The 22,843-nt window shown below is 36.0% G+C and overlaps 2 protein-coding genes and 1 pseudogene across 11 annotated transcripts; 2 read left to right on the top strand and 1 right to left on the bottom strand.

Moving 5' to 3' along the window:
* Positions 1-482: 482 nt before the first annotated feature.
* LOC111274603 (uncharacterized) lies at positions 483-15,146 on the top strand. 8 transcript variants are annotated; one of them, XR_016334194.1, is made up of 12 exons: positions 483-923; positions 2,639-2,865; positions 4,271-4,338; positions 4,827-4,895; positions 5,077-5,435; positions 5,573-5,641; positions 5,722-5,810; positions 6,692-8,881; positions 8,997-9,107; positions 9,201-9,292; positions 9,992-10,042; positions 10,131-10,598. XR_016334194.1 is itself a non-coding variant. In XM_089755531.1 (12 exons), the coding sequence occupies exons 1-12, from the start codon at positions 567-569 to the stop codon at positions 10,410-10,412; spliced, it is 3,804 nt and encodes a 1,267-aa protein (XP_089611657.1). In that variant the 5' UTR covers positions 483-566; the 3' UTR covers positions 10,413-10,598. The 8 variants fall into 8 exon arrangements, 7 of the variants coding, with proteins under 7 accessions (XP_089611657.1, XP_022715098.2, XP_089611658.1 ...); XM_089755531.1 differs by having other exon boundaries at positions 8,997-9,074; positions 9,181-9,292; positions 10,278-10,598; XM_022859363.2 differs by having other exon boundaries at positions 8,997-9,074; positions 9,181-9,292.
* LOC111274604 (DNA ligase 1 pseudogene) lies at positions 11,072-13,391 on the bottom strand (annotated as a pseudogene). Its single transcript, XR_016334195.1, has one exon. The product of XR_016334195.1 is annotated as a DNA ligase 1 pseudogene (transcript).
* LOC111274606 (uncharacterized) lies at positions 15,075-22,607 on the top strand. Of its 2 annotated transcripts, XM_022859373.2 has the most exons (16): positions 15,075-15,627; positions 16,484-16,613; positions 16,727-16,928; positions 17,240-17,326; positions 17,424-17,483; positions 17,574-17,660; positions 18,468-18,539; positions 18,762-18,817; positions 19,096-19,181; positions 19,936-20,026; positions 20,123-20,280; positions 20,390-20,481; positions 21,138-21,218; positions 21,657-21,730; positions 22,026-22,067; positions 22,151-22,290. In XM_022859373.2, the coding sequence occupies exons 1-15, from the start codon at positions 15,075-15,077 to the stop codon at positions 22,039-22,041; spliced, it is 1,845 nt and encodes a 614-aa protein (XP_022715108.1). In that variant the 3' UTR covers positions 22,042-22,067; positions 22,151-22,290. The 2 variants fall into 2 exon arrangements, with proteins under 2 accessions (XP_022715108.1, XP_022715101.1); XM_022859366.2 differs by lacking the exon at positions 22,026-22,067 and having other exon boundaries at positions 22,151-22,607.
* The last annotated feature ends 236 nt before the right edge of the window (positions 22,608-22,843 follow it).

The following is a 22,843-nucleotide window of genomic DNA, read 5'->3' as shown; positions in this document are numbered from 1 at the left end:
TTTTAATATTAAAAAATCATAAAAATAATTTTAAAATATAAAAATTTAAGAGTTTTAGATATTAAAAAAAGATATAATTTTGAGACATCTCAAAAAATAAATAAATAAAAAAAGGATAGAAAGAGTATTTAAATATGCACAAAAAATATTTTAATTGATGATATGTATACAACTAGTTTACTATTTAAATTCAAAATAATTGAAATTTAAAATTTTTTAATAGTCAATAAATAATAATAATAATGTTAAATTTTTTGAATAAAAAAAATTATAATTATACTATATAATAGAATGTATTTAACTGTACAATACCAAAAATAGGTAGGAGATTTTGCAATTCCAACATTTTACAAACTCCCACTACAAAATATGACAAATGTAGAAACTATCCCAATGCACTCCTTTCTTATCTCTTTCTTCCGCCATTTTTTCCACGCGCCGCCATTCTTTCTATATATACGTACAAATACGAAAACGCATGCGTGTAAATATACGATGTGTAAATAAAATTTACATGTCTCAATAACGCAACGGAACTAATCTAGTCAACCACTCCTTCAAAACCAATGTACGGAGGCTCCTCGAAGCTCGGCCGCGGAGGAGGCGGGGGCCGTGGGGGCGGAGGTCCTTGGAACCGCTCTTCATTCCCTCGGCCGCCGCCACACCGCTCTTCTTCCGCTGCCCCAACTGGCCGACTTTCCATCGGCTCCGCCTCTCGCAACCGTCCCGGTATTGGGGGCGGTTTGGGACCTGCACCGGCTGTCGAAGAGAGCTTTTCGCTTGTTTCTGGGAACAATCCATTGGCTTTCGCTTTGATCATTAGGTTGGCGCCAGATTTGGTGGAGGAGATCAGGCGGCTTGAGGGTCAAGGAGGGACGGCCAGGATTAAATTTGATTCAATTCCGACTAACCCTAGTGGGAATGTGAGTTTTTAAAGGAGAATTCAGCTGGGTTTTGCTCAATTTTTAAAATTTTTATTGCTCTTTATTTCAAATTGTATTTCTTTTTGCTCGAATGTTGATTGTTTTTAGGGATAAAACTAGTGGGAAAAGGTTCCGCTTGATTGGAATTCATCGGGGTTTATATTATCCTTAAAATGTTTTCTTAACTGTACATATACTTTTGGTGGTCTATGGGGATAAAATTAGTAGGAACGAATGCTGCTTGATCAGAACTCTTCTGGGTTTAGCTTACATTTATTTTCTTTTTAAAATTTTTATAATGCTTTTTTGAATTGTTATGGAATTTAGTTTATATTTTTGTTTTTCTTGGTTATTTTATTCTGGCTATCTTTTCGTTTCTGATTTTTTCTTTGGATGTAACTGTGTGTGGTTATGGAATTTTTGAATTGTTGTCATGTTTGTGTAGTTCTTAGTTTACAACTGATTATGGAAATGTAAGTTGCTCGATAGGGTTTTTCAACCTGGTTTAATTTCAAATTGGGTAACTTTATGGGGTAGGTTTTGGATTTTGTCATGTTGGTGCTTCCTTTGGATTTTTTCATGGATGATTGTGGGTTGTGTTCTGTTGCTTTATTTAAATTTTGGTGGTTTATTGGGAGATGTTCAGGTAATTCTGTAACTGTGCTGGGTTTGCTTGGTCTTTATCTCGACTAGGTTGTAGTTTTTCTGGATTCTAGTCAGCTATGAGGGTATTTGGTCTATTTTGTATCTCTTTTGTTTGTGTAATCCCTAGCATGTCTTGGGTTGGGTCTGAAACGTTTACATTGTGCACCAATTATATTCATTCTTTATAGACAAACTTTCATTGTTAGTTAATTTTTATTATATGATGATTTAGCTTTCATTTCTGAATTTTGGTGATTCCTGCTTTGAATATGATATTGGCTTTTAAGTCTTTGTGTACTAGATGTAGTAGGGGGTGCTTAAACTAGGAGTACTATATAAAGCATGCAAAATTTGAAAGTTTAGTACAAAGTTTAGACACAAACTTTGTTGTTGGTTGAGGACATGCTAACATGTACTAGGAGAATATTAGTTAGTTTGCAGGATTATTCAGGGACCAAAACCTCTGAAAAAAAAGACGCATTTGCTGAAAAATGAACTAACCTAACCAACTGGTTTAAAATAATAGGGCTATCTCTATCCACCAAAGTTGGTATTTCTTATGTATAAACAAAAGGTTGTATTATTTGTGTGGTCTGTTTGATGGTAAATGGAGCCTTCAAATCATTGGCACTAGAATTTAGTGCAGGATGTGTTAAATTTTCTTTTGATTGCATTATATTGTCTGGGGCACCTTTGTCAGTTGATATGTTTTATGGACTGCATCAGTGGCTTTCTACTTGTTTTTGGGTGGATTTAGAATTATGCAGAAAATTCTCATGATTGACGGATGGCCTTTTAATTATGAAAGTTTGTAGCATGAATACAGAAAAACTGGCCAGGGCCTGAGAGTTTTGTCTCCTTTTTTGAGATGTTGCTGCACTAACAATCTTGATTTGATGTTCTTCTCTTATTTTGAATTAATGATGTTCCCATAATCTGTTAGACTTTTGGAGACAGAAGTTCCTATTTTCTCTTCGGTGCTCACGTTTTTCTTTTTTTAAACTTATTTACATATAAGTGCCTGTCAATTAACAACAAATATGGGTTTAAATTGATTGTCACGACTTTAGGTCATTGATGTTGGTGGGAAGGAGTTTAGGTTTACTTGGTCACGGGAATTTGGTGATCTGTGTGATATATATGAAGAATGTCAAAGTGGTGAAGAAAGAAATGGTTTGCTTGTTGAATCTGGATGTGCATGGCGCAAGTTGAATGTTCAACGTGTCTTGGATGAGTCAACCACGAACCATGTTAAGATGCGGTCTGAGGAAGCTGAACGCAAGCATAAATCACGCAAGTATGTTATCTAGGATGGTTTTCTCATGTCATTATTTGACTAAGCATGCATATTTGTTTCTCTTCTCTACTGTACTTTATGTTGTTTATGTCCAGTTATGACGATTCAGATCTAGATCTATATTCCAAAACGGTTGCTTATCAAAATGTAGATATTTTTATAGCATATAATTTGTTAGTAATACACAACATGTGAGGAGACACCTGTTGACATTTCTTTGGCTGGTTAATGCACTACATTAGTTGCCATTTTTGCACTTGTTTGAGAGTATCTAGCTGGTTTCCATTTTCTGCATCTGGACTGGAGTTTCATTCAGTACAGTTTAGCTAGTTCTTCATTTAGCTGTTTTTTGCATAAGCGAAGGCAACCCTTTTCGTGGAGAATTTTTTTCTCTATTTCCATGTTTGCCTGTACTTTGATCAAAATCCAGCTGAAATTTCATAATCTCCTAGACTAGCCTCTTAGCACTACAAGAACTCTCCCTTCAAATACTGACAGCATTGTGAGAATCTGACGAAACAGTAACGAGGTTAATGCTATGCTGAAGTGCAATCTCTGGGTGCTTTTCTGTTTCTTCTAATGAATGCTGTGGAACAGTTGTAGGCAAGCCAATTCCTGGAAAAGCAAGCACTGCTTCACCTTGAGAGTTCTTCAGGACACTTCTATCCTCATCTTTTCCTGGATAGAGATCCGTGACCATTGCTTAAATCATTATAACTTCTAAGAGCTCCTTCCATTACACGGGATCTTTCTCATGTTGAAGCTCACCTCCCAAGTTCCGGTTATAAAAATAGTAGTCTTGATCTACCACACTGTAAGTCAGTCAATCAGTCTCAAATCAATATCAATAACAATTTATTCAAACAGCCACTTGATCTTTGAAATCACCTCGTAAACCATTGTTTCTCTTATACCAGATTCTATTCATAATAACAGCTAATATAATTCTTCTCACTTTGCTTATTCTATCATCAGCATAGCTAAAGTTCACCACCCAATTTTTTGCAGTATTTTTGATGTTGCGATGCTTCTTTAAGAATTCTGAGTGGTGACTAGCTGAAAAAGAACATTCAGAAAGGAGATGTGCATAACTCTCCACATTGCCATTATAGAGACAACTCAAATAATATCAGAAACCCTTCTGATTAAGAAGCTCTTTAGTCTGGATTTTAGTCGAATTTTACCATTTCCTAGTTTGCATTAAAAATTTGGATTCTTGTTCCTGATTACGTTTCGGGAAGAAACTCTGGCCTTTTGTTTTATCTTTTATGTGGTTCTGGTTATTCATTTGTTGTAAATATTTTATGATGTTACACTCTTATGTCATTGGTCACTGTTGGTAGTAGGGTTAAGTTATATAAACATTATTGTTTTCATCTTTTCTTTCTTTTGGTGTTGATGACAGAGCCATTGTATTAGACCATGGAAACCCTTCTATGAAGAGTCAAATCAAGCAATTGGCTGCTGCTGAGGGTAAGTTTTTCTTTGTGATTTTGTGTTTGCACCCCGTCTCTTTTTCCATAGCCAGTAGCCAGTATATTTTTGCCTTTTCTGACATATAGACAGGTACCAATGCAATAAGCATCACAACAAGGGTATGCTGGGACTTATGTCTATTTAAGATCTCTTCCCTTGTGTATTTTCTTATGATGCTTTATTTATGCATTTATTTTTTTTTTATGCCCACGCTTTGAGATGATATCTTCAAGTTACTTTTTCATTAATGAAATTCCTTAGTAATGAGGATGATTCTTCTCATATGTATTTTTAGCCATGGCCTTCACTCTTTATAGGGAAAAAGAACTTGCATGCTCGATACATGCTAAAAGATATTGGAAGAAAAAGCCCATTGGAAATGTTTTTCACTGAAAGTAATAGCTGTTAGAGATCATTTAAGATCAAAAGATGTCACCTTTTAGAGCATAAATGTTCAGCGTCTTATATGTCTCTTGTGTTTCCAGCTAGTCCATGGAAGTCCCATTTTATAAAGGAGTCTGCCTTTAAGAAGCGGAAAGTTGAGACACCTCAAGGTAAATCATTTGAATTTCATTTAATTAATTTTGAAAACAACCTTATGTTTTTTGCATGGTCTCTCCAAAAGTAACAATCTGTATGAGGTATTGAGATTTTTCTTTTAAATGGTTGCAGTTCCTTTCTCTTCTGTTTAGGTTTCTTAACAAGTGTTATTGCATTGTATGTTTCTTGCACCAGCTGTAGTTGGAGCCCCTCCAAAATCTGGCTATAAATCAGGGTTTATTTCAGCCGCTAGTGAGAAAGTAAGACGCTCATCTTCGCCTTTACCGTCTCCACCTGAGCACTCTGGTGCTGCAGCATCTCCTATTGGAATTGGAAATATCACCTTGAGTCATGTAAGCGTTGAGGATGTTATGCCTCCCCAGGTGAACAGCAAAGAAAATATTTCCAACTCTGAGAAAGAAATACCAACCAGTGCTCCTAGTGCAGTGTGTGAGATGCCAGGGCGCAGAGGAAACTTTGGACCTAAGCCAATGGACTTGCAGAGTCTACTGATCTGTCTACTGAAGGAGAATCCCAAGGGGATGAGCTTAAAGGCAAGGGCTAGGATTAAGTGGAAGTTTTAAATTAATTGTCCCTCTGTTGCTGCTAGTGCATGTTGTTGGCTTCAGTCCATTACTTTATTTTGGGATCATTTTATCTCTTAGTCTCTCTCTTTCTGAAATGGCTACAGGCCTTGGAGAAAGCTGTTGGGGATACAATCCCTAACTCTGCACGAAAGATTGAGCCCATTGTAAAAAAAGTAAGTGATGGAAATCCTTGATGCAACTATTTTTGAGAATAATATGTGATCTTATGCTTTCCTTTAATTTTGGGCATCAGATTGCAAATTTTCAAGCTCCAGGAAGATATTTCTTGAAACCAGGAGTGGAGTTTGAAAGCTCGAAGAAACCTTCGTCTGAAAGTGGAAGGTACCTGTGATTTTCATATCCGATAGGATTGATTTGATCAATCTTATGATTAAATTGATTTCTCTTCTTGTTCTTTTTCATCTTTGTACTTGATGTTTCTTATTCTCATCATATATATGTATATATGTGTGTGTGTGTATAGGTAAGACTGAGGACTGAAAAAGTTCCTTAGGTTCCTCAATAAAATCACTCCATGTCTTAACTTAGCATGGGGATTTAATGTTAGAAGTTCAAGGTGAGTTCAATGTTGAGCCTGCAATTTAACTCAGGATGTGGTTTTAATATTGAAAGAACTTTAACTAAGTTTTACCCTATATATAGATAGGTTAGCTTTTATCTAGTAGAAAGATACAATGACTTTTTTTTCCTATGAGATAGTAGTGCTATTTTAGGTAATCAAATTCAAAATAAGTTTTTTTTTTTTTAACATAATTATCCAAGATTCTTTTTCTATTTAGCTTCTATGTTTTAGAGAAATAATGGTTTAGATGACTCTAAATTAAGCAATTTTTGGAATCCCATGCCATAAATCTTTTTCTTGATTATCTGGAATTAAATGTTGCTATGGTTATTCTTAATCTTCTTGTTATTTTCTGTTTAATGATTATCTCAAATAGTTGTCAATAAAGATGAGTACATTAAAAATTGGTTGGTGCCACTTCTAAGTATTAAAGAACCCTGAGAACTTCATTCTTGGTTTAGTCTTTTGCTTAGTTAAAAGCTTATCCGTGTGTATGTGTGTATTTATGTGTGTGTGTATATATATATATATATATATATATATATATATATATATATATATATATATATATTCTAGTGAACATGTTTATCTGTGCAGCACATGCAGCACGATATAATGTTGTTTATCTTTATTTTTGCAGTTCACCTGAAGATAACTGTCATCAGACTCCAGCTCCTGAAGAAAACCATGACCAGACACCTGCTTCAGTACCAAGCCTGGTGGAGAAAGTTACTCATGATGAAATGGAGGAACAGACCCATTTAGACTCTAAACTTGGGGTAGAATCAAATGTGTTAGAACAAATTGACATCCAACAACATTCACCTGATTTAGGTGGGGAGAGAAAAGCTTCTGACAATAGTGAGGGGCCAGCAAATAGTGTTAGTGACAGTGGCAGTGATAGTGATAGTGACAGTGACAGCAGTGATAGTGGAAGTGACCGTGGAAGCCACAGCAGGAGTAGGAGCCCGGTAGCAAGTGGGAGCGGGAGTAGCAGTGACAGTGCAAGCGATGCTTCTTCCAACAGCAAGGAAGGGTCTGATGAGGATGTGGATATAATGACCAGTGATGATGACAAAGAGATCAAACAGGGGTTACAGACCTCTCAACCAGGACTGTTGACATCACCTATGCTGTGGCAAACTGAACATGGCAGGTCTCTGCAGAATGGGATGGATGAAAATCAAGATGGTGATGGATCTGATGCAGTTGATATTGAAGGTAATGGATCTGATGCTGTTGATATTGAGGGTCATGGATCAGCTGCTTTTGACATTGAGAAAGACTTGCCTGAAGATGAACAGGAAATTGGAATGGCTGTCAACGCTAACAAAGAAGGTGAGAAACCTGAGGAAGGAGCAAAACCATCTTCATCTGATCATGATGAACTCCAGGAGTGTGAAAATTTCATAGGAAATCTCTTTGATGACGCAGAAAATATCAATAAGCATGGCATGAGGCATGAACAATCTGACAACTCTGAGAAGTTATGCAAAGATAAATCCAAAAGAGGATCTGATCTGAAGCACTTTGATGAGAAGTCTGAACGTTCTAAAAGATTGAAGTCTGAAAGCACACGTCAACCACCTGCTTCTGGGAGTAGAGATGCCAATTTCTTTGGGAATATTCACAATTTTTCTCCTAGTAGACCCATAGACAAGCTTTACCAAAACTCTTCTGTTCTAATGATCAATAAAGGTGACAGAGAAGAACATTCTGATTTTGGTTCTCAAAAGGGATACAATCAGGTGTTTCCCATAAAATCTAGTTCAGATTTTCATCAATCTGGTTGTAGGTCATCTGATCAAGGCGCTTGTGCTAAACCTACTAATAGAGCAGAAAGGCCTATTAAACATACTGAGAGCACAGGACATGGTAGTAAGTTCTCTGAGAAGAATGTGCATGAAGGTTATATAATCCAAAAAGATAGGGACGCTCAAAATGAGGATGGTTTAATGAAGGAAAAAAGGTTGCTGAGAAATCCTAAGGAAGGTGGTGCTGGAGATAACAATGCTGTGCCCTCTGATTTCCATCACAGGAAACATGGTGAAACTGTTGGAAAGTTCAAGGATGCTGGTCAAATTTCTAGCTCATATGTTAATTCTTCCCCAAAGGATAACAGCAGGGTTGCTGCAGATAGATTTCCAGCAAATGGGAAAAGCAATGTTCTCCACAGAGAGCTTTCACTCTTGGAGTTCGGTGAGATTCGTGAGCCGTTGGTTGAGGAAACTTCAATAAAGAAGCAATTTGAGAGAAAAAGTTCCTTTAAACGGTCAGGCAGTAGGACAAGCACCTCAGATAACTTTAATCCTGATCTAAACAGGGGCAAACCTGTTGGGAAGACAAATTGGGATTCAGGAAAGCCATCTCCACCCAATCTAAGCAGGCATAAAACAGAACATCATGTTGAAGATTTAACAAGATTGCATCATAGGGTTGTTCAGTCGCAGCCACAACATCTCTCAAGATTAGAGCGACAAGAAGTTGTGTCCCAGTTTAATAAATTGACAGATACTAGTAAAACCAGACAAACTGAAACTAGTGCCAAACTGGGAATTGGCCTGGATGATTGTGGTGAAAGCCATAAGAAGGCACCACAACAGCAGGAATCGAAACGAGGATCAGTGTCCCAGCTCATAAAGGAAAGCAAAATACCAACATCTAATAAAATTGTGGATGTGACTGATGTGCATAAGGATACAGTTTTGACAGATGGCAATGTAAATGGTCGAAAGAAAATGGGGTCTTCTTCAGATGAAGACTTTTGTCCTTATGTTAAGTATGAAAAAGATGAGCCAGAGTGCAGGGGACCAATTAAGGATGCATCTCAGTAAGTAGTTATATTTGTAGATGTATCTGTTCTTTTAAAATGTGGTGGCTGTGCTGAATTTTAGAGGACTGTGACATCTAATTCAAAGTAACTATTTTTGTGTTTGTTATGCTAGGTATGAAGCATATATGAATGAGTTTTGTGAAAAATATGAATCTTACAACGACTTGGACAAGACCCTTCAGACCTATAGGTTTTATTCAGAATTCCTCTGCTCATTTATAAGGTGTTACTGCACTTTGTATTTGTGTTTTGACTTGTTTGATGAACTTCTATTTGGAATAACCTCTTACATACAGGAATGACTTTGAAAAGCTAGGTAAGGACCTCAAATATTCGAAAGATAGGGACAAGGAGAAATATTGTAAGACCTTGGAGCAATTGCTGAAGTCTTATCACCAGTGCGGACTGGTATATATTTTCTCTTTAGTTTATTTGCTATATCCTTTTTCTTATTAAGGGTGGAATGTTTTAAGACATGGAACCCTCTGACGAGGTAATGTTTCACTAATCTATCTGCCTGATAAATTGAATTTCGGTTTATTATCAAGTTTAGATATTGATGCCAATTTGAAATTAAGGTTCTGCCTACGTGACCTTGACTTTCTTATTGTGATTTAATGGTAAGAATATGATAAACAGCCGAGAAGCAATCAGTCTTTTCATATTTTAAGGAGACATGATGAGCAGAATAGAGTGATGGATGATATCATTTACCAGCAGTGAAATTACTACATTGTGTCTTTGTCTAGAAGAAGTTTGCATATAATGATAATTGTCGAAATTACTACATTATGTCATTGTCTAGAAGAAGTTTGCATATAATGTTAACTGTTTAATAAACACAAACTAATGTGGTGGCAGTCTTAATGAACCCCAGGTCTCCATTAGTATCTGGTGCTTTGATCTTGTCTGAAAATATCAGTATTTTCTGTTATTGAGAAATGCAAGGGTGTTGAAATTTGTACCTATTATATGCCTTATTGCCTGGCTTCTGAAATGTTCCTATTATTTACTTCTAAGTGATGTGTATCCATCTTCTTTAACTTTGAAAATTGAAAATTTTCCTTTCGGATTTATGTTCTAGCTCAAGACTGTTTTGATTTGCAGAGACATAAAAGACTGAAGAAAATATTTGTTGTGCTCCATCATGAACTGAAGGTGATTGCTAGTACTATCATCTAATCTCTCTGTCTCTTCTCTCCTCTTTCCCCATGATTAGTAATTTAGAGGTTCCTCCTTATTGCAGAACCTTAAGCAGAGGCTTCTAGAGTATGCTGAGTCACATTCAATAGATTGATAGTGAATTATTTCAAATTTCGTGTCCAACAGATTGGACCCTCTTCTTTCATACTAAGCTGCAATTGGCGAAACCTATTTCTCCATTGTCTTGCAGGGCAGGCATTCTTGCAACAGTAATGTGTTGCTTTGCCCTTTTAAGAATGGAGCACTTGTAAATGGTTATAGATGGTTCAAGGTGATAGGAACACATCACATTCTGCTCCATGGTCCTAGAGGAATTGAGGTGTGATGTGCAATAGGCTCTACCCAAATTGGGTGTGTATAACGTGTAGAACTTTGGCTTTTGGGCCCCAATTTTGTCCTAGAATTTTTTGACAGCTTGTTTTAATCTTGCTTTTGCAACCAACAAGTTTATACAAATGATTGAAAAAAAAAAAAAAAAAAAAGATGCTCAGGCATTGTTTTGGCTTCGGCATAGTTTGAGTATAATACATTTTATCCCTTGAATTAAGATGGGTCTTATACAATAGCAGAAAGGCATTTGTGGCTATAACATACCAATCCTGGTAAGTGTATGAGGATGGATGGCACCAAGAAAGCTATTGATATCAAAAGCTCTTTTGACTGCTGCAACACTTGAAGTTGATTCTTTTGTTTATAAACAGGTATATAAAACCAGGCTTGATTTGGTGGGTGTTATCCCTTTAATGGAGAATTAAGATTTATAGCTTAACTCTATCATCTCTGGAACGTAATTGACTAAAATATCAGATGAAATTGCAAGTTCAACTTGCTAACATACTGGGATAGGGGCAGTATTATATTTTTTTCTTTCTTGTTTTAGTTCTGTAACTCTTTAAACAAGTTGGTGAGTTACTCCATTGCATAACCTTGGCATTTCACTTAATGAGGCATTCGTTGTCACACATTTTTCAGAGGCAAATTAGGTTCGTAAGAAAATTAAGATAGAAATAGCATCGGAAATGCTTAATAAAAAAAGGAAAATGATAATATAGCTCAATCAAAATGCTTATGTAAGTCAATCCCAGTAGTCTAGTCACCCCCCCTTCATCATCTTCTGATCATTTGGTTGACTTTGCAAGTTGCTTGTGATACATCTCAACGATCAGCTCAGACGAAGAAGCTTGCTCAGGATCCTTGTCTTTTCGAACTCGAATAAGGCTTGGAGATCGAACAGAAAGACCCTTATCAGGTTCCACTATTCCAATGGCAGTAGAATAAACAGGGCTGATAGTCAAACATCCTCCTTTCACCTCCCAAACCTCTGAGGGTTCAAACCATACATCTGGTTTGACTTTTTCTGCAACATATATGTAATATGGCTTTGGTTTAGGAATCACTTTTGAAGAGAGTCGGGAAGAAACTTCTGTAAGGATTTTTTTACAAAATCCAGTGTCTAGTTTACATAAGCTTTGAAATTCTGCATTATTACTGTCATAACAAGCAAGAAGAAAAGCACCATAGACACCTTTGCGCTTCCCACGGCCATAGTATGCAGCAATCGGTACAAGATCCATTGAGTCCCCAATACCTTCCATGGAATCTTTTTTCAGTTTCAGCCAATTACATGAATACATAGCAGGCTCGTATGTACCATCTAAACCTTTGATGACTAAACCCTCACAGCTTGCATGAATGGCAGTGTCAAGAAAGTTTTCTATTTCCTTCTGATTATGTTTGCCTGATGTTAGTGCAGTTGCAAACTGAAGAAATCCTGGTTCTTCCTCAAATGACTCATAAAGATGGTTTTTACGAATTCTAAGCTGTTCCTCGTTGAGCGAATGTCCATTAAAGTACAACATATCAAAAGCATATATGCAAACCTGGACCTTTATGTCATTCACAGCCACATTTTTGCGCCTTCGAGTACTAAGAATCTGGAAGGGAAGAATTTCTTGTTTTTCACGGTCATAAGCAACAATTTCACAGTCCAAAACAAATGATTTTACGAAGGGCTTCTTCAATCTTGTTACAGTAATAACAACATCCGGGAACTTTTCAGTACTTGGTTCAAGATTGCGCGTGTATATCCCCACCCTACCATCCGCCATGTAGTGAATTTGGGCACGTTCTCCATCATACTTATACTCACAAGAGTATTCCACGCCATCAAATCTTTCGAGTATCTCAGATATTGTTTCAATAGGTTTTGCCAGCATTGGCTCAACAGGTACACCCACGGAAAAGCAACATTTCCTTGGAAGACTCCATACACCATCACTGAGAATCACCCTGATTAACTTATCATAAACAGGACAAACTGAGTGTGCTTGTTTGACAATCTTGGCAGCCTCTTGTAAGGGTGAATGAATAGGTTCAGGAATAGGATTCTCATTGTATACAGCAGCTTGTCCCAATGCTTCTAGAAGGGTTGACTCTGCAAATCCAATTCGGGTGCCTATCTTAGGGGTAAGCAGACGAATAATATACTTAATTTCACAATTCCCAGCAGCAATGACAAGTGCTTTAATCCAATCCATTTTCTTCTTTTTGCTTTTCCTCCCAGACTCCTTGGCAATGAGCAGCAATGTTTCAAAAACTTTAGAAACAGTAAGTGTTTGGGGCTTGGACATCACAGGTTGAGAGGGACATATAGCTTTTGCAGTTTCGCCCAGATCTCCTAACATCTTGTATTGGCTAACATCTTGTATTGGTCATTGATACGGTCCTCAGTTGTCCCATACGCTTCAGCTAACGCCTTGATAATCAAAGTCTCCCCAACTCCCAAATCAGACCCACCTTCATGCTTGGGAGCAATCTTGTTGGCTAAAAGATGAACCGCAGCCAGCAAATCCCGACGTGCGGTTTGCATCACTGTCCTTAACATATTGCATGCAACATTCACATTATTTCGTAACAGCTCTTGGGAGATCAAATCAAACACCTGACATAGAAACAAGAAGGGAATTCTATCGCTGCTGCCCCAACAAGCCACTGATTTTGGTTTGAAATCTGCTGCCATTGTCTTCAACAAAGAAACCTTGCTCTTTAGTTCTTCCCCAGTCATCTTTTGAAAATCCATTAATCTCAACACCTTCTTTATCTCTAAACAACTCTCATCACCATCGTCCTCATACTGACATTGCTTAACAACCGTTTTCTTTAACTCCACACCCAGGGCTTTGGGGGCTTTAACTACTGAATCGGCATTATCACCAGCACATGGGCATGGGATTTTTCGCTTTTTCGTCGGGGAGGCGGCCATGAGGGCGTCGAAAGCCGAACCTACACCAATTTTTTTTTAGGGTAAAAAGTGAGTCAGCTTATAAGGATTATATATATATATATTGAAATATTAAAATTTTAATAGTTTTAATATTTTTTAAAATAAAAATTTATTAATTAAATAATACTTCTACTAATTTTACAGGAATCTCAAATATTTTCATTTATTTATTTTTAGTCCATAATCAGATGAAATCAATTACAGAGAATAAATTACCACTAAGAATCATCAAGAAGAGCACGATCTCGCTGTCAGTTTAGATATATTAGCAAAATTGTTAGACAAAACGGAAAAGAGGACTCAGGACAAAAACAAAAGTGCGTACTTTCAGAAGCGGCAGTAAAATTTAGCTCGTTGGTTTTCAAAGTTGTTACCTTTATGCAGAATTTCTAAGGTACTTTTATCTTTTCTCTTGATTTTAGCTTCTGGGTATTCCTTAAACTTTCAAATTAACTTCTGGGTATGTTGAAAATTTTGAATTTATCACTCTTTTAATTCTGGGGTTATTGATTTATTGTGCGTGAACTCGTGGGTTTTGAAGAATATGGTGATTTACTGACTTTTTGCTTTGAGATTGGCTTCAATTTTCAATTTTCCATGTTGACGTATTTATACTGTGACTTTTATTAGGTTACTGACGAAATTTAGAAGTAAAAAAGTTACGGTTTCTGAGAATTGAATTTACTGCCAGAGTTTGCTTAGCCTTTTCTTGGGCAAGCAGAAGGATCAAGGATTGTTTGCTGGTTAGATTCTGAAATATATTGGAAAGTCAGTGTAGATACAAGAAGATTGGGTTTTTATGTGCAACAATATGTTCACTGAGTTGATTTTTATGTGTGGCAAGTTGACCATGTTTTCTACCCTGAATTGTTCTTGAAGGGTATGAGTTCATGACAGCTTCTCTATGCTTATGCTCTTGTCTTTGTTATTGACATTCGTCATAACTTATTTCATATGATTATCTGTAGTCATCTCTTATCTGACCATCCAAATAAAATGTAAGCAATTGAAACGGTTTAATTTTGAATTTTGTGTTCTATGTTGTCTGGAATTCAACAAAATGTAAAACTTGAAGCAATTCTTGCAGTTACAGTGGGTTTGGAAGGAGGGGGAGTAGAAGAGAGTAGAGTAAAAAAGAGTGAAAGGATTACTCTAATATGTTTGGGAGTTTCTTTTTGGTCTTTAGATGTAGGGGGAGTGGTTTGTTGGTGAATAAATCCCCTCAAAGCTTCCCTTTTTGTATTTCCTCAACATGGGAGGATTTAGGTTTGGAGTATTCTACTATATTTTTCAACTTGAGAGCCCAATTAAATGTCTTGAAATTTATTTTAGTAATGATCTCAAATCAGAGTACATTGAGTTTAATACATAAACCCATTACTTTGCTGTACTCAATTCTCCACGTCTCTCTCAAATGAGTTGCAGGATACTAGCTACCTCTACTCTTCCTTTTCTTTTCCTTCTGTTTACTCTACCCTTTTTGCCTTCAAATGTCCAGACTCACTACAAGTGTTCTTCTGCTATGTGAGTGATGACTAGAATATCTCAGTTTCATAAAGTTGGAGGAGAAGTCCTAACTTTTGTTTCTCTGTAATCAGTTTGATCTTTATGCTGATTAATTTAACACTTTTTCTCAGACATGCAGTGTCTTATGTTGACAGGAAACCTAGCTCTTTAAGGTGTTGGGTGAAATTGTCATGCTGAATGTTGCTACCAGGTGGTGGGTTAGGGATGGATTCTACAATGGATGACATGAACTTGATTCAAGCACCAAGGCATCTGGTCAGGGATATTGGTGAGGAGATTGACTTGGAGATTGGACCTGGAGATGTTGACCCTTCATTTGCCAACACTCCTCTCATTGGTGTTCCACCACAAGAACCTTCTGTCGAAGAGCAGGATGAAACAAAGCAGATGCCGATTGTCTCTCAACTCCCAAATGATGATCAATATAGTTTGAAGGCACAACCTGCAAAAAGGAAGAAGAAGGTTGTGAAAAGATGGAGAGAGGAATGGGCTGATACTTACAAGTGGGCGTATGTTGATGTGAAGGAAGGAACAGCAAGGATATTCTGCTCTGTTTGTAAAGAATATGGTAGAAAGCATAGGAGGAATCCTTATGGGAATGAAGGAAGCAGAAACATGCAGATGAGTGCATTGGAAGAGCACAACAATAGTTTACTTCACAGGGAGGCTCTTCGTCTCCAAATGGCCTCGAAGGATAAGATTGTTGTTGATAAACCCATTTATGTAAAAGGTTAGTCATCTCAATTAGTATGTGGATTAGATTGATGCAAACAATGTTCATCGTAAGCCATTAGATTTTGCTATTTTAACTTCCTCTTATGCAGGAGCCTTAAACTCTTTTAATCTTGTTGTGCTGAAGCATTAAATGTTATTATTATATTTTAATTTTAGGGTGGTATTATTTATCTATTATAGGGAAGTTGAATCATTCTATCAAAGTACATTTAACTTAGATTAATGCTATTGAATGAGCCGCAATAGTATCTAATTTGGAGGACAGTTTTCAAATGACCATCATTAGAATCCTAATACTAGAGGTGTTTTAGACTCTTAAAACAAAAAGTATGAATGAGAGTCCAATCAGACTATTAGTGTTGTCTCTCAAGCTTCTGCTGGTGCACGACTAAAACTCTTAAATGAGTGACAGAGGTATGGTTTCTGTCATTATAGATTTAAAACTTCGTTCCGACTCAGAACATTGTTTCTGTTGGCATTACAAAACGTTATTGCTGTTGCACAATTCTCTATTCTCTACCTCTTCTGAATATTTGGTTAATTTTCTTTTAAAAAAAGTAACTGCAGCATAAAGCATAATAAAAATATTGCATCTGCATCAATGGAACTTGTCAGAATGAACTATTGGAGGTTTTAACTTATCCTTCTGTTTTTCATAACTAAATAGCCCTGGGATAAAGATTCCTTTCGAACAACTATTTTAATTATGTAATGCCAGCATGCATATCTTTAACTACACTGATAATCACAAATGATAGTTTTAGTTTCTTTTTCCCCCTTAGAAAATTTTTAATTATCTAACCTTTATATTCATTTTTGCAATCCCTTGGAAAAATTTTCCTCAATTGAAGCTCTTATGTCCAAAACGGCTGGATCAATCATTGAAGCTGCACTGAAAAGGGACCCCCATGAGGCTGAGTTCATACAATCTGTACAAGAAGCTGTTCATGCTTTAGAGAGAGTGATTGCAAAAAATTCACAGTGAGTTTTGCCAAAAAAGTTTTAAGTTATATATGATTTGCTCTTCTTTATTTGAAGTAAAAAGTCCTCAGTCAAATGTACTATTGATCTCATCTTGCTCCGATTTACTTCAGTTATGTCAACATCATGGAGCGCTTGTTAGAACCAGAGCGTATGATTATTTTTCGAGTTCCATGGGTGGATGATAGAGGGGAAACACATGTCAATCGAGGCTTCAGGGTACACTTTAACCAGGCACTGGGTCCATGTAGGGGTGGTATTCGGTTTCATCCAAAAATGAACATAAGTATTGCCAAATTTCTTGGTTTTGAACAGGTATTTTCTGCACTTTCCGTTTCATGTTCATTTGCTCATTCTTAACTTAGTACGGATTGTGAGCTTTCTCAAGCTTTACCTTTAAGTGCATCCTAGGTAACTGATACTTATGGAAACTCCAAATTTGTTGGTTAGGCCAGGACCTGAACATATGTCAGCAGAAGATAAATAGAAAACAAAAAATCTGTTTGATTGCTAATAAAAGGAACTTCTTAGTCTGAATGGCAGCAACAATAAAATGGGTAATTGCAAACTCATTTGGCTTTTAAAATCTCCTAATAAGTGAGATTTGTCATTTCTCCTCTTTGCAGACATTAAAGAATGCTTTATCACCCTACAAACTAGGAGGGGCAGCAGGTGGAAGTGATTTTGATCCTAAAGGAAAAAGTGATAATGAGGTCAGATCCTTTCTCATATTTTATTAATCTCCTTAATAAGACCTTCTTAGAAACTCTAGTAATTCCTTACAGTTGTTTATGAAATCAACGCTGGCAGATCATGCGGTTTTGTCAAAGTTTCATGAATGAGACATATCGTTATTTTGGTCCTGACAAGGTAAGTGAGTGAGACACCTGCTCTTATCTGCTTGAATATGCTTGTTAATGTGTAGCCCGGCATATCTGATTATCCATTGTATATTGTTAGGACCTTCCATCAGAGGAAATGGGAGTTGGTATTCGAGAAATGGGATTCCTCTTTGGACAATATAGACGTCTAGCTGGTAATTTTCAGGTATTTTGAACACTTAAACTTCTATTTTTAATCTTCTTCAGTTCTTACTATGGACAAATAATTTCATGATTTCTTAATTTAATTTCTAGAAAATTGAATGAATGCTTGAATTGTTTTAACATCCGTGCCCTCTTGTTTTCTTTTCTATGGTCGTGTCACTGGGACTAAAGGTCATGAGTGCTTTGAAGGTGAAATTCTTCACAGCTGTTGGATTACCACAATTTTAGGAAAAAGATGAATTTATTGTGTTTTCTGGTGTGCTTCTTGCTCTAAACCTGTCAAGTTTCGCTCATGGTCATTTGGACTTCAACGATTTGAACAGAATAGAAAAGTATAGTAAACTTGAATGTTGTATTTGGAAAATTATGAGACCTAAGAGGATAAACTAACATTTAACCTACGCACACTTTGAGTGTATATGTGTGTGTGTGTGTATTTTTTAAAGTTTCCCTTTACTGACACTTCAACACAACTCTTTGTGTTTGTAGATACATGTGTAATTTAGAAATAAATTTTCTGTGTGCATATTGATTTTCAAAAATTTATTTCTGTGTGCATGTTGATTTTAAAAAATCACTATCTGATACTATGTATTCCTGGAAAAATTTAAGACCTGCTTTTATGTTTATAGACATTGTAACCTATACGTCATTTAAGGACCTTAACTATTGTAACATTTCCTCAATTTTCCTTTATATTACTTTTATGAGTTGTTAGAGAAATGGAAGTTTTAAGTGATTTAGTGAGAATTCAATGTTGAATGAAATTATGAGGTGGTCTTTATGTCTTCTTTTGTTCCTTATGCAGGGAAGTTTTACAGGGCCAAGGATATTTTGGTCAGGTTCTAGCCTTCGAACTGAAGCAACTGCTTATGGGCTGGTAACTAATATCTCATCTCTACTCGTTACTATTTAAGTGTAGGTAGGTAGTTAAATTTCAGGGTGAATGCATTGATGCCTGACTTTGCACCTCTGCAACCATGAAAGATTCTTATTTTACTTCATTGTTACAATGCTTGTCTTTATGGTGGGTGCTGTTGGTTCCATGTATTTATCTCTTTCTGATAGCTTCGAACTTGATAAAGTTTGCATACTTCTGCAGGTTTTCTTCACCCAGCTTATTCTTGCAGAGTTGAATAAAGATATCAAAGGACTGAGGTTACTTTTGATTCTTATTATTAGCTAGACTCAAAGGGCATATTGATGCCTTGAGAATAAGTTGTAGTTCTTTGTAATGTTTTCCCTAATTTGTGGAAATATAAAAATGTGGAATTTTCTATGGTGAATAACTCATGGTCTTTTTTTTTTCTTTTCAAAGACCTGTTAGTCACTTGATGTACCAAAACGTAGATTATTGCAAATGTAGAAGTCCACTACTGCTAGTTGTTTCTCTAAATTGTTTACTTGAATATAGTTTCCCTTGAATCTTCCTCCAGATGTGTTGTAAGTGGTTTTGGTAAGATTGCAATGCATGTTCTGGAAAAGCTTGTTGCTGTTGGTGCTCTTCCCATTACGGTATCAGGTAATTCTCCATTCCACATCGGGTACGTCAGAAAAGTCATAACTTGTAATGTCGCTGTGCACATGTTATGTAATGACTGTTACAGAATTCCTTTGGTTTCATAATCATTCTAGCTTAAAAGATTTTGTCACAATGCAGGTTTCACTAATTTCAATGAAAAATTCTCATAATGAGGCCAAATGAGCTCTTTTGCAGAAAAACACATTAATTTTGTATTTTTTTCCTTTTCCTCTTTTGCCTTTTTCTTGACAGTTGCGGTTGCACGAAGAGTTGATGCTTTGAGCTAAGGATATTAATTGGTCTATTTCTTGTTTGCAAGTGTTTTAATCTTGTTAACCTGTGCTCCTCCCGTGTATTTTTTTTTAAAAGTACATGAAGGACCTTAGCCATTCTATTTTGCTTCAGAAAAATGCCTTACAGTTGTATTCAAGTTTATTTTTCATGGATCTTTTTTTATTGCCAAGAAGTTCTATTTACATTGCTTGATATCTAGGTCATCACTTGATTTGGTTATCATTTAACTTGATTTTGGAAAATGATCCTGAGGACAGTAAACATATAAATATTTGCTTTGGCACTGTGGAATGAAGTTTGAAAACGCTATTATTAGGAACTTATGTGATGTATAATAGCCTCCGTGCAAGCAAATAAAGTTGGTGGCACATTCAGCATAGTTAAGATCTTAGCATATAAAAGTTTGTTGAAACAGCTGTTCGTCTTTTAATCACTTGCCCTTACCTGATATGTGACACAGATTCAAAGGGATATTTGATTGATGAGGATGGATTTGATTATATGAAAATATCATTTTTGAGGGATCTCAAAGCTCAACAAAGAAGTTTGAGGTGTGTTTTCTTCACTATCATTTCCATACTTCAAATGTAAATTTCATTTCTTTTAGTGATTCTTGAGAGCTGCTATTATCCATTTTGAGTATGCAGAGATTATTCAAAGACTTATGCTCGATCTAAGTACTACGATGAAGCAAAACCTTGGAATGAAAGGTGTGATGTTGCAATACCCTGTGGTTCTCAAAATGAAATTGACCAGGCTGATGCCCTTAATTTGGTTAATTCAGGTTGTCGTATACTTGTAGAAGGTAGTAGTCTGTGATATGAAGAGCAAAACTTTTTAATATCTTTCCATCTGAAATGTTTATAGTACTAATTTTATTAGCTGATAGTTATGTGTTATTGTGATCTTACTAGGCTCAAATATGCCTTGCACTCCTGAAGCAGTTGATGTATTGAAGAAGGTCAATGTTCTCATTGCTCCTGCCATGGCTGCTGGTGCTGGAGGGGTGCGATCTTCACTTTCTCCATCATCTTGATGAAATTAATTTTCATTATTAATTATTTCACAAAATTCAGAATAGGTTTGATTTTCCTTTTGAACAAAAGGAATGTTCATGAAATAAATTCTATAATGATATAAGAAGAATATGCAAATCTAGATTTGAATGGTTAAAACCTCAGTTGTTGTGAAGTAAATATATGCATTTTCAGATGCATAATGTGCTGATGCCTGATTCTTCATATTGTGCTGTATTGGAATGTGATGCTGTCAAAGGAGAAGAGAGCCACCCATTTCTCACTTTGATAGTAAATGAATTTTTTTGTCACAAAGATGCAAAAGAAAATTGAAGATAAATTATGAGGGTTATAAGAAAGAGCAATGAATTCCAATAGAAAAATTAGTTCATTCTCTTCAACAGGAGAGTCATCTTTTAACAGCGAATGCCAGATATGCTGATTTAAGATGATAATTTATGGCTAAGTTTGTGACACCTCTGAGTTTGTGGACTGGTCTCAATGATTATTTCTGGAATAGCCAAATGTTTTGAAGGTGGATGGTAAAGCTAAGACAGTTGTGAATTATTCATCCATATTGGCATGGATTTTGATTAATGTTATTTATAATAGTACTTTATTTGCTGATTCCATGACACAATTACAGGTTGTTGCAGGAGAAATTGAATTAAACCATGAGTGTAATGTAATGCATTGGTCACCGGAGGATTTTGAATCTAAATTACAGGTAAGATTTATATGTCTTTGTTAAAGGGTGTGTTATTCTAGAGTAGCATTCATCAGTTTGCTAGTACTACCACAATGCAACGTCCTACTATTGCAAATTGGACTTATTCTGGAGCTACATTACCCCTTATTTGCTTCAGTAAAAGCCATGTATTTATGTACACTGCAGTGAATTTAGCTATATAATAGATGAACTCAAACTTGGTAATAGTCCATTGCCGATAACTGTGTGTATTTAGCATATAATACCGTTTATAGTAATTGGAAGTATTGAAATTGCAAACAGTATGTCAGTATGATACTTGTGAATTTAGTTGGCTTCTTTTGGGTTTACCATCATAGATTAATTGAGATTTCTTCCTTTTTTAACTTGACAAATAAGTTTATTAGTTATGTCCAAATTTGGTGAGGATTCTTTTCTCTGCTCATCAACTTGCAGGAAGCGATGAAACAGACATTCCATAGAGCCCTCAAAGCAGCAAATGATTTTGGTTATCAGAAAGAAAGCCCTGAGTAAGTGCTTTTCTGTGTAAGCACAATCATTATAGTAGTAAGAAATCAAGGTGGAAAGCCTTTTTCTCATTTATTTTTCTCTTTGGTGAAAGGTACATGAATCAAAAACTAGTTTTTATCTGCTGCTGATCTGGTGTTCTTACCAGATTCTTTCACCAAATTGCAGTCACTGTTTCTTATTAAAATAGAAATCAGTTCTACTCTACATATTACATAGTTGTGCTCTGGACCAAAACCATTCTATATTATAGCTATATAGTGACCATTCTTTATACTTCCCTAAATGGCTTGGCAGGCATTGGAAGGTATAATGGTTGGAAAAATGTTGTTTGAGAACGTAAGATGTAATAACCGATGTTATGTCCTTCCCAACCATAAGAGATCTATTGTTCACTCTCTTTCTTCATTGCCGTTTAACAGGGCTTTGCTACATGGAGCAGTCATCTCTGCTTTTCTGGCAATTGCTCAAGCCATGACTGATCAAGGATGTGTATAATTCTTTGTGTGTGCACCAACGCTGATTCTTGTTTGTCATTACCTATGATCTTTGGAGACTGCAATCCATTGCAGGAAACTGGAGCTCATTGTCAACTTTTATTATGTTGGTTTTCAGATCTCATATTTGAAGTCAACGCCGGGAAAAATTAGAGATCTCTTTGTAACATACATGTAATGTACTATTACTATTGAAGAATTGGAAAAGCATGACTTGTTTAGAATTTCATTGAACTAGGAATTTGGAGGAGCAATAGGGTTGGAATAGAAACATTTATTCTTGGCCTGCAAGACTTGCCTATAAATTTTAGCTCTCACTACTGTGAGTCTGTGACATTGACAACAACATTAATTGGAAATAAAATATATTATTTCTTTCTAATATTCATTTCTTTTTTTTTTTTCCTTCTTCCTGATGATCATTGAAGTTGTTTAATCCCTCTTCTAAATGAAGCACCCCTGATCTCAGCATTTAAGAAACTGCTACACTCTTTAATGGTGTCTAATGACTCCATTGAGTATACTAGTTTAATGTTATCAAGACAGGAATAAAACTATTGGGATGCAATCTAAAACTAAAAATGTTAATTCTAGGTAGGAACAAAAGTATTGGAGACA

Source organism: Durio zibethinus, chromosome 26 (genome assembly GCF_047325235.1).
Source record: "Durio zibethinus cultivar Kanyao isolate XHJ-2024 chromosome 26, ASM4732523v1, whole genome shotgun sequence".
Classification (NCBI taxonomy): Eukaryota; Viridiplantae; Streptophyta; class Magnoliopsida; order Malvales; family Malvaceae; genus Durio; species Durio zibethinus.
This window is presented reverse-complemented; position numbering and strand designations above follow the sequence as displayed.